Source organism: Physeter macrocephalus, chromosome 7, assembly GCF_002837175.3.
Source record: "Physeter macrocephalus isolate SW-GA chromosome 7, ASM283717v5, whole genome shotgun sequence".
Classification (NCBI taxonomy): Eukaryota; Metazoa; Chordata; class Mammalia; order Artiodactyla; family Physeteridae; genus Physeter; species Physeter macrocephalus.
In genome coordinates, this window is record NC_041220.1 from 28,941,453 (window position 1) to 28,958,311 (window position 16,859).

Below are 16,859 nucleotides of genomic sequence, written 5' to 3' on the forward strand. Positions count from 1 at the left end.
TATTTTGGTCCAGGGGCTTTGGTCTTTGCCAGAAATACCAAAAATGAGGTATGGTCCTTCTCAGAACAAAGTAGTCTCATAATACTTTGATCATTATGCCTTGTAGGAATTGAAAGGTAAGCATAAAAAAAATCAAACCTATATATAGGTTTTAATTTTCTTGAATGGAAAGAGGCAGGGAAGAATACTAACCTCAGTGTGTAAACAAATAAAACACCAACACATTAAAATACTCTGTATTCTTAAGTAAATGGTTTTTTCTCCACATCCACCTATCCTATATATAGGTTTATATTGATAAATAATATGTGCATTACTAAAAATCAATAAAACTATAAGTGGAAATTTCTAAATAACACAATCTTAGTTAATATTCATAATTATGATAAAATACATCAAGTTCCTGCCCTGCAGTTTTTCGGCTGCAGTTGAAAACTCCATAAGCTCAGCAGACATTCACAGGCAGTGGTGGTTCGATGATGCATTTTCAAGCCCCAGGATCATTTCAGGAGCTAAATCGTGCCTGCCAGCTTACCCCAATCGTGCCTGCCAGCTTACCCTGGTAGTAAGACTGTGTCGTCCTTCCTCCAAAACAGAAATCAGTGCTTGGGACCTTGTGGTTTAGATGCCATACATCTTTCATGCCTAAAGCTTCTGCTTTCAATTCTCCACACGTATTTTAAAAAGGAAATGTATTTCCAAAGCTTTACAGGAAGCACAATATAATGGTAATAGAAAATAAAATGATCAAATGAGTGCTAGCCTGCTAAATAAATATATTCTTAATCTTTGAATGAGGTTCATCAATCCTTCTGAAACAGCAAATTTGAATATTCTGAATATAACAGTATACTTTTGTTTTTAAACAATTTTGTTTTCTGAGATATGCTATTTACATTTTTTACTGCAAGAAATTCGTTCTGTAGGAATAAAAAATGAAAGCCAGGGTCACGTACCTTGGAATTGTTCTGGGGGAACATGGCAGCTTCTGTCTGGCTAAGGCCGTAAGCTTTGGGCGTGTCATGGGCAGTGGGGGCAGGGTGGTCATTTTGGACTACCAAAGAAAAAAACCAGAAATGGTATTTTAAAGAATAAATCATTCAAAGAATCTTTTAAGACATTATTAGAGATCCACAGTCAGTTGTCTGAGCTGAGAATGCCTCTGTGTGTAGATCTATAGCTCTGTTATTCAGGCATGAAGCTCAGAGAGTGAATTCTGCAGGTTGCTTCTCTCATTATTTTCTTCTACTATCTGCCTTTTGGCCAATTTATTACTTGGCTGCATCTCCATCACAAAGTGGAAAAGGAGAAGATCTGATAAATGCATTAAAGATTCAGACAATTAGGAGCTTTGTTATGGGTTTTGTCAGTGGAGCTGGTTGCAATTAAAAAGTGAAGATTTTTTAGGACCTCTATAGATTTCAAATGCTCATGCATTTCTCTCCTGTTACAATCAATAATTAAAATTTTTTCATACTTTGCTGTCTTCTAAAAACTTTCTCACTCACAAATAAAGCCTTTCCCTTAGAAGTGATAAATGCTAAGAACAATTCTCAACAAGGAGACAGCTTCCCTGAGAGAGCACATAGCTACAACAGTGTACAAATCACTTCAAAATGTAGTGGTTTAATCGCACCAAAAAGAATAAAATACCTAGGAATAAACCTACCTAAGGAGGCAAAAGACCTGTACTCTGAAACCTATAAGATGCTGATGAAAGAAGTTGAAGACAATACAAACAGATGGAAAGATACACCATGTTCTTGGATTGGAAGAATAAATATTGTTAAAATGACCATACTACCCATGGCGATCTACAGATTCAATGCAATCCCTATCAAATTACCAATGGCATTTTTCACAAAACTGGAACAAAAAATTTGAGAATTTGTATGGAAATACAAAAGACCCCAAATAGCCAAAACAATCTTGAGAAAGAAGAATGGAGCTGGAGGAATCACACTCCCTGATTTCACACTATACTACAAAGCTACAGTAATCAAAACAGTATGGTACCAGCACAAAAACAGACACAAAGATCAATGGAACAGGATAGAAAGCCCAGAAATAAATCCACACTCTTATGGTCAACAAATCTATGATGAAGGACGCGAGACTATCCAATGGAAAAAAGACAATCTCTTCAATAAGTGGTGCTGGGAAAACTGGAAAGTTACATGTAAAAGAATGAAATTAGAACATTCTCTAATACCATATACAAAATTAAACTCAAAATGGATTAAAGACCTAAATGTAAGACTGGATATAAAGTTCCTAGAGGAAAACATAGGCAGAACATTCTTTGACATAAATTGCAGCAATATTTTTTTGGATCTGTCTCCCAGAGTAATGGAAACAAAAGCAAAGATAAACAAATGGCACCTAATTAAACTTAAAAGACTTTGCACAGCAAAGGAAACCATAAACAAAATGAAAAGACAACCTATGAAATGAGAGAAAATATTTGCAAACAATGTGACCAACAGGGGATTAATTTCCAAAATGTACAAATAGCTTATACAGCTCAATATCAAAAAAGCAAACAACCCAATCAAAAAATGGGCAGAGACCTAAATAGACATTTCTCCAAAGAAGACATACAGATGGCCAACAGGCACATGAAAAGATGCTCAACATCACTAATTATTAGAGAAATACAAATCAAAACTACAATGAGGTGTCACCTCACATGAGTCAGAATGGCCATCATCAAAAAGCCTGCAAGTAATAAATGCTGGAGAGAGTGTTAAGAAAAAGGAAATCTCCTACACTGTGGGTAGGAATGTAAATTGGTGCAGCCACTATGGAAAACAGTATGGAGTTTCCTTAAAAAAAACTAAAAATAGAGTTACCATATGATCCAGCAATCCCATTCCTGGGCACATATCTGGAAAAGATGAAAACTCTAAATCAAAAAGATACATGCACCCCCATGTTCACAGCAGCACTATTTACAATAGCCAAGACATGGGAGCAACCCAAATGCCCATCGACCAATGAATGGATAAAGAAGATATGAAACACACACACACACACACACACACACACACACACACAGTGGAAATATTACTCAGCCATAAAAAGAATGAAATAATGCCATTTGCAGCAACACGGATGGACCTAGAGATTATCATACTAAGTGAAGTAAGTCAGACAAAGACAAATATCAATATGATATTACTTATATGTGGAATCTTAAAAAAAATGATACAAATGACCTTATTTACAAAATGGAAATAGACTCACAGATGCAGTAAAAAAAACTGATGGTTACCAAAGGGGAAAGGGGGAGGGATAAATTAGAAATTTGGGATTAACAGATACACACTACTATATATAAAATAGATAAACAATAGGATCTACTGTAGAGCACAAGGAACCATATTCAGTACCTTGTAATAACCTATACTGGAAAAGAATTTGAAAAAGAATATACATATATGTATTCATATATATATATAATTGAATCACTTTGTTATATACTTGAAACATTGTAAATCAACTACACTTCAACTAAAAAAAATGTAGTGGTTTAAAACAATAATCAAAGTAAAAAAAAAGTCTTATACTTTATGTGGGTCAGGAATTAGGAGAAAGCACAATGGGAATGGTTGGCTTTTCCCTACTCAATTTTGACTGGGGCCTCTGCTGGGAAGACTCAGAAGCATGGGGGTAACTCAGTGGTGGGAAACAGGAATTTTCTGTAAGGTCTTCACTCATGTAACTGGTGGCTGATGCTACTAGCTGGGACCTCAACTGGGGCTGTCTGTCAGAACACACGGCTTGGGCTTCCTCTCAGCATGGCAGCCTCAGACTTCTTAGGTGGCAACTCAGGGCTCCAAAGCCAAGTACCCAAAGAAAAGCCAGATGGAAGCTGTATCCCCTTCTAGGGCCTGGCTTTGGAAGTCACATAGCATCTCTTCCACTGTGAAAATCGGCTGCTCACCAGTAGCCAAGGGATGAATAAGGGCAGAAAAAGATGAAGTCAGAGAAACTAAGGAGAAATCTGGCGCTGTTCTGATGGTATAGGGTCTTGAATGTTACTGTAAAAAATTGTGACTTTTACTCTGTTTGGAGGATTTTGAGCCCAGGAGTGACATGGTCTGAGTTACACCTTGAAAGGATTACTCTGGCTTCTCTTTTGGACTTAGACTGTAGGGGGCAGAAGGTAAGGCAGCGGAGGCCAGTTGGAGGTTGCTGTGAAATCTGGGTGACAGAGAATGGTAGAGGTGGAGAGACATGGTCACAGCTGAGGTAGCACCACCTGTGGCGAGCAGAGACAAGATATTCCTCTAGTGCTACAAAGCCATGGGGGGACGGAGGGTGGAAAGCAATGAGATTTGAGGGAAAATCTTTTGAAATTCAGTGTAGAAATAGGCAGTTTTTTGTTTCTGAAAAAAAGATTACCCCAGCCTGAAAATAATTATTCACATAATTAAAGAGAATATTCTAATGTAGATCAGTGTCATGATATAACAGAATCCTGATATTACCCAGATTATCAGTGCATGGTATGATCCATGAAATACAAGGTCAACTTATTTTTATACAGTTATAGCTTTAAAGCACTCAGTCTAAACAGCAAATGTTAGTCCTCTCCTCCAAAACAAACATTAGAAACATAATGTATTATACTCCATAACTTCCTAATATAGTGACTTAACTCTTTTGTGTTTAAAAAAATCTATTTTTCTGATCACATGTTATATCAACTCTGAGTTAATTGGATAACCAGAACTTACTAAATAGCAACATTATGTAGAACATGCGGTAAGAAGTTAAAACTAACATAGGATTAGACCTTGTGTACAGATTTGAAGGGCAAAGGCTCCCCAAACCTACCTCTTGTAAGCCTATTTCAGAGAAGCTGTGAAGACTCTACGTTCTAGAGTCCTCCAGGGATATGGGGCAAATCTGGGCCATCTCAGTTCTTAACCCAGACCTCTCTGCCCCCAGGGGATTTGGAAAGGGAAAGAAACAATGCCTGTGCTGGCTTCAGCCCGCAGGTCCTTCCCTGACAAATTAAGACTTTGTTCTGAGAGCTCCCACTTTGGTCACCAAGGGCACTGGGCAGAGGTATCTCTGCATAATTGCAGGGACATTTGAAGGGTTCCCCAAGGAACTTCAAAACGGGAAAAGAGTACTTGTAATTTCTCCCCAAACTAGGAAGACCCACCTACTTGTACACAGATAGAGGGATCAAACCCCAGAAGCTCCGATCCATCTCACATATCCCATCAAGGTGTGTATAAGCCTCCCAAGAACTGGCCTACCAGGTTGGGACATAAAATTTATCCTTATTGATGTTTACTTGGGTCAGGCTGTTTTTCCTAGAAAATATAAGCCTCTAATGAAATGTTATGCAAATGTTATATACGTGGAGAGGAAAACGTCTTCTTTGTCACCCAGATCAACTGCGATTTTTTTTTTTCCAAAATCAGAGTCAACGTTTCCAACCATTAAAGTTTCAGCTGCCAGTTCCTTCATTTTGCTCCTCTCTGATCTGAGAACATTAGCAGCAGGAGCCCCTTTACTCTTAAATTTAGTTTAATGTAAGTATTGCAAGGCCTGCTGGCAAGCCTCAAGGCACAACTCTGAATGGGGGTGGTCAGGGCAAAATGATAGAGTGGGTGCTACTGCAGGAAGGGGAATGGTCCAGATTCAGGTACATAAGGGAGGATAATGAGAGGTACTACTGTGGCTGGTACCAAAATGAGGTTAGCCCCAGGAGGTTAGGGTGAAGCAGTCTGTTAGGGGACCGAGAGGCAGCTCCCCCAGTGCTACCAAATGGGCAGTCTACTCGGGCCACCACAGGTGCTGAGACAAAGATCAAAAGGCTGCCTTTAGCCTTCCACTCTTGGTATTCAGAAGAGATTTGGTGGATTCTCTGATCTCCTGGTTGGCTCCTGTATCACAGTTACAGTCTCTAAGTTTGGCCCTCACATGCAAAAACAAATGAGAATGGAGAAATACAGGATGAAAGGTTTGAGAGGGATGGATCAGGCTGAATGTGTCCCATGGGGTGAGTTTAAATTTCTGGTCCCCAGGTAAAATTCTTCAAAGAGTAGCCCTCTTACCCATGATCCCCAGAGATCCTTATCAGGAAACACAAAGGAGGGGGAGGCCTAGAGTTGTATAGGCAGAGGCTACCTGGGAGTAACTATGTCTGAGGCTGACCACTGTCTCCAGAATTCAGTCATTTTGGGGTAAAAGCTGAAAGGTGAGAAATAAAACCAATAAACCGTAGCAAGCAAATGTATCATGTGTCATCAAGAGAGCTCAAAATAAATATGATTTTACTATCACCAACAAAATCATTGATAAGAATTGGAACTTTTCATATTATCACCATAAGCTCTTTTACTATGAAAGTTTAAAGAAAACTACAGAAGATATATCAATAATTTGCTCCTGAAAAGAGTAAAAAAAATCACATAAAATAGCTTAAAGAGTCAGTAAATGTTTATCCCTTGTATCATAATTTTTGGATACATCTAGCATTCTATGGTAGGTTATTAGGTTGTTAAATAAATAGAAATCACACATTTCCTACTAACTAACATTTATTGACAGTTAAATCAAATTTAAAGTGGGAAAAGTGTTTGAAGGCAGGCCATGTTTCATTTGACTTACATTTGGAGATTACTGCTGAAGGCCTCTCCAGGCTTACAGACTTCAGCCTGAAAATTTGGAAGCAAAGAATAACAGCAAAGGAGAGAAGGAAAAAAGTTAAAAATTAGTTAAAAGAATAACCCCCCTTCCTGCTCCAAATAATGGAATAAGATTTATTCATACAACAAAAACCAGGTACTTACTATACAGTTAGATAAACTTAAAAAAAAAATCCTGCTGTGATAGATGACTTATTATGTCGATGATTAAAAATGCAAACCATACAAAAAATTCCAAAGTATAGCTCCTATGGAAGAAACTAATCACTAATTCAATGAAATGCCAATACATCTGAAATATGTATGTGTTTTGATATATTCTTATACAAATGTGACATTAGGGATCTCTCAAACTTATGACAGACTGTGTTATCTACCCAAACCGAGGGCATCTCAGTTCCCTTGTGCGCCTATCCAGTTCTAAACAGGACTAATTGATTTATTCCTACTGCTGTTTATTTTTTCCATTGCCCTCACAGAGTGAACTGGGCGGCGAGAAGAGCGCCTTTCTGTGCTCCTCCTTCTATGCATTTCTTGAAGTAAATGGTGAGGGCCTTGGCTCAGGAAGCTTGAGTCCCTAGATTGACGGAGGAAGGTCTGTCGGGGTCAGGGGAAGGACTGCCTGAAAGAACGACTCGTCTTTCCTAAGAGTTCGTCACGAACCTCGAGGGACTGGCCCTGGGGAACAGCTCTGGTTTTCCGTTCCGCCTGTCTCCCCCACCGGTGGCAGGTGCTGGGCGCCGGCGCTGCCCTCTCCTCCCGCGGTGGTTCCCTCACCCTGCAGAGCAGGCGCAGAGAGAGGACGCGAGAGCGTTTCCAGGGATACGGAGGGGGCGGGGAGGGACGGGCGGGGGCGGGGTTAGGCTAAACCGGGATTCGGGATTGGGGCAGTTTCCTGGCTCTTCGGGCACGGGGGGCGGAGCCTACTGAGCACTGTGCGGGGTCTCCAGACCCAACAGGCTTTTCCCGCCAGACTGTTCTCAGAAGTTAGACTTCTTTCAGAAATTAGTTCACGCAACCGAAGAGCCTCGAATTTGCCGCCCTGAATCATTTCCTTCACGGCACCGAATCCTCAGTATTTTGCAACATTTCCCTGTCGTCCACAGATTGATGGAAAACGCTCAGGTTGGGAATCAAGACCCTCAAGACCCGAAGTCACTTTAACCAGCTGAATAAGTCCTTCCTTAGTCTCTGTTGCGGTCAGAACCATCTTTTTGCAGCCCCATGCAAATACCTTTCCCAATCCTGTCTCCAGAAAGAGAATCCAGTTTTGAGTTGTGGTGAGCTAAAAACCCGAGGTCTCTTACATAGTAGACTCCCCCTCCGTCCTGTCTTTATATATATATTTTTTTAAATTTCCCCTGAAACTCAGGGTTTTATATTTACACCCACTTAATGTCAGCCTGTTAATCCCACACCATGCTTTCATCCCTCCTCTCACATATAAATGTAAGAAAGTGAGCTTCCTAGCTCATTGTCTCATACAGATAGAGGGGCAAGAGAGTGAGGTTTGTTGTTTATTACTCCCCCAAATATAGATATGCTGGAAGGCAAGGTTTTATTCATTGGCTACTGTCACGCACTGTAGGAAAGCCAGCAATACTGCTCACACCAATCATTCTACGAACCATAAATCGATTCTATTTGGACTGCAAGCATAACAACCATAACCACACTTTCATTCCAACATCTAATTTGCTGCAATAAATTACTAAATTATTTCCACCAAGTAAGTTTACACTATACGTTCAATTGATCACCGTGACTATCTGTGACTGGGCTCCATGCGATCCCTCACATCAGTAAGGATCATTCTATTCTCATGGACTCATTTCCCAGTTTCTAGCAACACCTTAACACAGCTTCACGGTGACCTGTGTGAATTCTGTTCCAGTCCTTCCTGCCTTTTCAGGTTCAAGGTCTGTGAATTCCATGCACCTTCCTTCCTACATGAGACTCTTCCAGCGTGGCTTTTTGGAGGCTCCTTCCTGCCTCTTTGGACTTATTCCTCCTGCTTGCTGTTTTTTCACTGGCAGTTCTTTGGCTAATTCTCTTTCTCCTCTGCTTAGCACAAGATTTCGTAGAGCTAGGGAATTCAGTTAGAGAACATTGTCTGCAAGTGGCAGAAAAATCTGACTCAAACTGTTTTACGGCAAAAATGAAAACAGGTTGTTTTCTACAACAAAAGGATGCTAGCTCTGGGTGCAATTTTATCTAGAGACTCTGGACCTTATGAAAACTTTGAGGACTCTACAACACACACAGAGAATTAACTGAACAGAGTTAATCTCTCCCTCTCTCTAGTCCTTCCCTTAGACCTACTTTTATTATGAGTATTACTCTGCATGGTGCTTGGTTTAAACGAGTAAATCTCCAGTGAAAGATTGTGAGCTCTTTGAAAGCAAAGACTGTCTTATTTTTCTCTGAATTCCCTGGAATGATACAGGGGTTAGTATATAGTGTGCGTTCAAAAATATTTTTTGAGTTAATTGAATGAGTAATAGAACGGATAGGGGTTCCTCGAGCTGATTCTTCCATTTATAATTCTTCTCATTACTTCCTCTCCCTTCCCCACCTAGAACTGGGAATAATGGCATACTCTGTCCAGGAAGATGCACACATCATTTCTTGGTACGTCTCATCGGCAAGAACTTCATCACATTGCCACCTTTAGCTTCAAGAGCAGTTGGAAAATTTGATCTTTATTTTGAGTAGCCATATGACTTGCTAAAAATCAAGATCCTTTAACTATGGAAAATAAGAAAGAGGGGACGATGGGGGAATCAGCATCAATGCTACAGATGTCAATTCATAGTTAAGAGAGAAGGACTAGACTTCTGATGTGAGTTTCCTCTGTTGTTGTCTGAATAGGACTGTTCTTCTCCAAGTTTCCTCCTTGGGTGAGAGTTTTCATAGCTGTGGATGAGGTGGGCAAGCCACATCTCCTTGAGTTTCTTTTAGGATCAGAGCTTAGGGAACAAGCTCTCAGGCTGTACCCTTTATGCCGGACTAACAAGGAGTCAACCCTGAGGACCAACATGTCCACCCAGAACCTAAACTCTCCCCTGAAAGTTCACTGAAAGTCTTTATAAAAGTGCTATGGCTTAAAGTACTCCTTCCTGCTCTCTGTCTGGGGGTGAGGGAGTTACACAGGGTGTTGAGCAGTTAAATTGTATCATGTTCAGACTTTCTTTTTTCTCTTATTTTCAGCCCCCCTTCTCCTTCCCTTGCTCTTCTTTACCTGTAGGTGCTGGGCAGTGACTCCAGGGTTTTGTTGGAAGATTATCCTCAGCTGCTTCAGAGCTGTGGCTTTCTCTACTGTTTCACCCTTCCCTCTGCTCCCTTCCACTTTGTGTCTTCTGACGGTTTAGAAAATCCCTCATCCGTTGACAACTCCTACCCTATTTTTATCACTATTATTAGTATGTTCCTTCGTTTCAGGACTTATACATTTTTATTCCACTGGAATCTTGGGAGGGAAGGGAAATGAATATATGTGCTGTTTGTCATCCTCTGAACCTTTCTCAGGCAAACAATACTAAATTAAGACAAAGGAAAAATGAAAGGGCAGAAAATAGAGGAAGAGAAAACATAGAACAAAAATAGAAAATGGTGAAAAATGACAGGGGGGGCCTTGCTGCACTCATAATAGCCAAGTCACAAACTACCTGTCTTAAATTTGTGATAGATAAATGAACAAAAATAATTTTCTAAAAATCTGAATGAATCCGTTTGTTTGTGTGTGGGTTGGCTGTTCTGCATCCATTTCCTATTTCTGAAAATACATCTTAAGGAAATATCAGCTTCCCATTAGACACAGTCCAGAGGGGCAGATTTAGGTATCCTATTCTCCTCTGGTCAAGAGAGAAGAATATGACATAAGCAAGGCCAGTTTCAGACTCTCAACCTGGAGGTTGAATTTTGAACAGCACAACAAAAAACCTGAAAATGTTTAGCATTTATTCCATACTAGCAGTGGCCTCTGTCAAGATGATGCCAGGGAACCACTGTTGTGGTTTCTGCTTCCTTAGCCTCAGAATCTGCACTGATTCTTGCCAGTTACCAATCCTGATTTTTCAGATCGCTTTTGCTAAATTTACAGTAAATTTTCAGCACCGTAAAACTCTGTTCATTGGGATTGAATTCTAACTAATATAAATGTTGGTACTAATGGCTGGACTGTGGGAAAGGGCCTTCAGGGAAATGTAGGGTTCTTGGGATTGGCCACATGAACTGAAGTGAAAAGTAATGAAGCTCTAGCTCATAGTTTTGTAAGGAAACAGGAAACAGTGACACCTTTGGTGAAACAGTAATTATCAACTGAGATTACTTGTAACCAACATCATTGAGGGTAAAATTCCAACAGATCATGGAGCTACCATCAAAGGGCATCATGAAAAAATAAGGAATTCAAGCATTTGAGGATGATGTCTGCTTCTGGTGACACTGGATAATACAAACAAGAGAATGACAGATTCAGAACAGTAAGTTCTGTTCTCAAAACATGGACTAAAACCCTTTATAGAACCATCCTGAAAATGTCAAGTGACTTAATCACAGCAAGAGCTGACTGTAGAGCCAGGAAAGATCTCCCATGTGAATGTTAGGGCATTCATGAGAAGAGTGATATTTTAACAATGGAGTTGGAGTCATAAGGGCGTATTCAGAAGACTCTGGGTAACCTGAAGTCCGAATCCCCTCTTACACATCTTCTACTGAGGCGTATTTGCTCAGAAAATCTCCCTCCTTTGTCTGAGGTAGCTATTTTTTCCTTGCTTAAAGACACTGTTTCTTTGCCTGAGGTTGTTTCCTTGAAGAAAAAATACACTAATTTCTTTCTTATTCAACATCTCATAATATCAACAGATCTGTAATTAGACGTAGATTCCCATCATGTCCTGGGGTGACAAAAATGAAAAAAATCAAGCTCTGAGAAGGCTCATGTGTACACATACACAGAGACACAGAGACACAGACACACAGACACACACAGAAATTGCTAGTTTATGTTGGCAAAACTCCACACACATACAAGGAATTTGCTAGTTTATGTTAGCAAAACTCTAGGGATATTGTTTTTCCTTCAGAATGGAGTTTGAAGGCTTGTGAACAAAAAGGGTGAAACACAATAATATTACAAAGAAAAAGTTTGTCAAGATGGGTACATTTTCCAGAGACTCTAGATTCCACACGGTATTTTGGGTGACTAGGTATATTTTATTTAACAGTTTCCTGGTTTAGTTAATGAATATCTGGCCTCCTGGAAAGTAAGTTATGTTGCAAAAAAAAACTGGTCTAATTTAAAGGAAGGAACTGAAAGTCTTTCAGAGACAGAAATACTAGGGTGAACATATCGTATGTCTCGCCTCTGAACTATGTTCCCTAAGAAAGTCTTGAACATTTTTCCTGCACCAACGATTTGAGATCTACGGAGGAAAATGCCACAGGCTCTGTAAGTTCTCTACTCACTTTATTTCCCAAGGTTAAGAGTGCTGGTGAGAAATGCTATAATTGAAATGAGCACCATGACTTCAGTGAAATGCAATGTTTCCAGGGTGATGGAGGTCATATTATTACATCTCAGCGTGAGGTTAGGTGTATTCACCGTAATATACAGCCATGCCATTGTGTTCATTAGAATGCTCTGACCTACAGAGATCTGTGGCTGTGATTAACCGGTCACGACATTGCTAGGAATCAAACTAATGAATAAACATCTTACTTAGAATTTGATTTGTATGAGAAGAGAAGAAAAAAAAAATCTCCTAAATCTGATAAACAGAGGCCTGACTTGAGTTACCAAAACAGAGAGTGGAGAGTACTGGTCTCTCATTATTCCAAGACTAGACCCACAGCCCCTTGAATGAAAGCTCTGTATGTACCCTGGGGTCCAGAAACAACACCACAATGCACACTGTGAATCTCTTTTCTTCCCCCTCAAAGGTAATTACTTATTTACTTAAGTAACTACACTGGGGAAAAGAATATACTCAAAACTTTTGAGTTACACACTGAACACTAACTCTGAACTAATGCTAATTTTTAAAGGCCAAGAATGCCATTATTAATAGATTTAAAGTAAGGTAATTGTTTTTTAAAACATTCTAAAATAATACAGTAGACCCCAAGCCCATGGTATCGTTATTCCCCTACACGTGTAAATATACAAAGAAAAATGGCAGGACTTTTTTAGTGACCACCTGACCTATCAAATAAAGGTTATTATAGTAGGAGAAGGTCAAGAGGAATCTCTTGAAATTCTCCCTTCATGCAGCAATTACACTAGGTCAGAAAACTGAAACTCTAGCAAGGTTTACGCAGAAAGATTTCTGAGTTAAAGGATACACAGAAGCAGGTGCAACAAATATAAGGCAGTGTCAGATTGGTGCTAAACACCCAGATACAACGTCTTCTATCCTCTCCCAGTTGTACAGGATGCGCTTTGTCTTCAGAATAAAAATGTACCAAAGGATCTTTAATTAATTTATTTATTTTTAGATTTAAGAGGATATAAACTTTATTTTTTTCTAATTTTATTTTTTTCCAGCTTTGTTGAGGAATAACTGAAAAAAATGATTGTATATTTAAAGTGTATAACGTGACGATTTGATATACATATACGTTGTAAAATGATTACCAAGATCAATTAACACTTTCATCGGGCTTCCCTGGTGGCGCGGTGGTTGAGAGTCCGCCTGCCGATGCAGGGGACACGGGTTCGTGCCCCGGTCCGGGAAGATCCCACATGCTGCGGAGCGGCTGGGCCCGTGAGCCATGGCTGCTGAGCCTGCGCTTCCGGAGCCTGCTCTCCGCAACGGGAGAGGCCGCAACGGGAGAGGCCACAACAGTGAGAGGTCCCCGTACCGCAAAAAAACAAAAAGAAAACACTTTCATCACCTCACATAATTAACTCTTTGTGTGTGTGTGTGTGTGTGTGTGTGTGTGTGTGTGTGTGTGGTAAGATTACTTAAGACCTACTCTCAGCACATTTCAAGTATACAATACTGTATTATTAACTCCAGTCACCATGCTGTGCATTAGTTCCTCAGAATTTAGTCATCTTATAACTGAAAGTTTGTATCCTTTGACCTTCATCTCCCCATTTCCTCCTCCCCGCAATCCCTGGCAACCACCATTCCATCCTCTGCTTCTATGAAATCGCCTTTTTTTTTTTTAGATTCTACATATAAGTGATAATATACACTATTTGTCCATCTCTGCTTGGCCTATTTCACTTGGAGTAATGCCCTGCAAGTTTATCTATGTTATTGCAAATGGCAAGACTTCCTTTTTTTATGGCTGAGTAATATTCCATTACATAATATGAAACAGTGTACATATATATATCATTATGTATGATATATATCACATTTTCTTTATTTATTCATCCATTGAAGGCACTTAAGTTGTTTACATACCTTGGCTACTATAAATAATGCTGCCATGAACGTGGGAGTGCAGATATCTCTTCAAGATACTGATTTTGTCTTTTCTGGATGTATACCCAAAAGTGGGATTGCTATATCATATGGTAGTTCTATTTTTAATTTGTTGAGGAAGCTCCATGTTTTTTTTCCATTATGACTGTAACAATTTACATTCCCATCAACAGTGTGCAAGGGTTCCCTTTTCACCAGGGGGTCTTTTATATTCCACCAGTCACATAGTCAAAATAGGCTATGTAAACAGGCGAAACAGATGCAGACTAGCAACCTATGTATTTTTCATAAGCGATGTATACAAGCTAGTTCATAGTGCCTTCAAGAGAGTTTTAGACTTTAAACAGTGCATTATATATCACCAGCCAGTACATTTCATTCCTATTTTGGCCAAGGCAGAGCACCAAGGCTCTAGGTATACCTGGAGATAAACAAAAAGCTACCATGGATTAGTTGCAAACTAACCCTACACTTCCCTACCAAAATAGTAAGTCAAAAGTAGTATTGCATCATGACGGAATTTCCGACTTGAAAAATTTAACAGTGATAATTCTTTGTATATCTCCATTTAATTCTCTGGGTTAGCTGATCAAAATACATTTGTGTTTTGAAAAATAAAAGGTTAATCAGATGGTAGCTCTCATTGTGCTGTTGTTCTTAACAGAGCCTTCTTGCTGGGACAAACTAGTATGCAGCCTAGACTACCCTGCCCCCTGTATTTTGATTAATCGAAAAAAGAAAAGCAGGAGCAATTTGCCTTTACCTAGCTGGGACTGCAGTGCACTATTATTTTTCAACTCAGTAATTTGTCAACTCTGGCTCTTTGTGGCAACTTAATTATCTTACAGAATATCTGTAATATCTCACAGAATATCCAGCTGGATCACTGCACTGATAGGTCCTCTAACAGAACCTGGAGAGCAAGAATCAGCAAGCACCCTCCACGCCTTGGTGCTATAAATACATGCCGAAAGGAAAGATATACATCTTGTGAAAATACAGGAGTCTTTCATCTCAGTGAAGTTTGGGGGGAGGGGGTAGATGGATGGATACTTCAATCCAATGTAAAGGAGAGTTTATTGAAATTTGCACATCAAACCAAAATGCTTATTTGCATATCTTTGGATTTTGGAGCCTGATATGATATGAATTATGGCCTCTCACCATGTCTGCAGCTATAACCTGCCCTGAGAGAATAACTGTAATTCTTGTTTTCCAGTATCTGCCCTGATAGCTGCACTTCCCAAGTCTGGTTCACAGCTTCACAATGATTTTGTGAAACTCTAATATCATTTTGATAAATTAATTTTTCTAAAGTTAGCCAGAATTGAGTTTATTACTTACAACTACAGAAAGTTAATTTACACAATAATTAGGAAATTATTACAAATGAGATGATAAAATGTAATCACAGAATAGTAGGTATTAATTACAGATAATATCAATTATTCACACTAAACATTTGAGAACATTATACGTTTTCTAAAGTAATAGCTGAAACTCTTAAAATTCTATTAAGAAATTGCATTAAAGAGCATACAAAATTACATTTATTTTTCTATTGTTACACAGAAATTTGATAAAATTAGTTTAAAAATTTGAGGCCAAAATATCCGATTTATATAGTCAAATGATGTGGTTTTGATCTGGCTGAAAATATAAAATGTTTTTGAGGTTTAAATATTTTCTATTTGTACAGTAAATCAGGTGGAGAAATCTAGTCAATATTTATTCATCTTACATAAAGAGTGCACTGCACTAGATAGTCTAAGGTAAAAACAAAAAGCTGTTTGCCTATTGATACTTGAAAGTAATCATTTTTATACTGAATTTAGAGTTGAAAGCCTTTTTATAAGATTTTAACAATATGTATAACACCCTTGTAATTGTCATAAGTGTTTTGCAGTTAAAAGAACCTAGAAAAATAGCTTTTGTATTTTTAACATCTTTATTGGAGTATAATTGCTTTACAATGGTGTGTTAGTTTCTGCTTTATAACAAAGTGGATCAGCTATACACACACATATATCCTGATATCTCCTCCCTCTTGCGTCTCCCTTCCATCCTCCCTATCCCACCCCTCTAGGTGGTCACGAAGCAGCGAGCTGATCTCCCTGTGCTATGCAGCTGTTTCCGACTAGCTATCTGTTTTACAACTGGTAGTGTATATATATGTCCATTCCACTCTATCATTTCATCCCAGCTTACCCTTCCCCCTCCCCGTGTCCTCAAGTCCATTCCATACATCTGCATCTTTATTCTTGTCCTGCCCCTAGGTTCTTCAGAAATTTTTTTTTTTTTTTTTAGATTCCATATATATGTGTTGGCATACGGTATATGTTTTTCTCTTTCTGACTTACTTCACTCTGTATGACAGACTCTAGGTCCATCCACCTCACTACAAATAACTCAATTTCAATTCTTTTTATGGCTGAGTAATATTCCATTGTATATACATGCCACTTCTTCTTTATCCATTCATATGTCGATGGACATTAAGGTTGCTTCCATGTCCTGGCTATTGTAAATAGAGCTGCAATGAACATTGTGGTACATGACTCTTTTTGAATTATGGTTTTCTCAGGGTATATGCCCAGTAGTGGGATTGCTGGGTCATATGGCAGTTCTATTTTTATTTTTTTAAGGAACCGCCATACTGTTCTCCATAGTGGCTGTATCAATTTACATTCCCATCAACAGTGCAAGAGTGTTCCCTTTTCTCCACACCCTCTCCAGCATTTATTGTTTG

General features: G+C 39.1%; 1 protein-coding gene across 1 annotated transcript in view; it reads right to left on the reverse strand.

The window, feature by feature from the left end:
• TTC29 (tetratricopeptide repeat domain 29) overlaps window positions 1–7,489 on the reverse strand; it is a 264,216-nt gene extending 256,727 nt beyond the window's left edge. Inside the window, exons 1-3 of the mRNA XM_024126651.1 lie at window positions 7,393–7,489; window positions 6,634–6,680; window positions 957–1,054 (exon numbers count right to left, since the gene is read on the reverse strand). Of these exons, the coding sequence (XP_023982419.1) occupies window positions 957–1,048 (92 nt within the window). The 5' untranslated portion in view covers window positions 1,049–1,054; window positions 6,634–6,680; window positions 7,393–7,489. The remainder of the gene's footprint in view (window positions 1–956; window positions 1,055–6,633; window positions 6,681–7,392) is intronic.
• Between the last annotated feature and the right edge of the window lie 9,370 nt (window positions 7,490–16,859).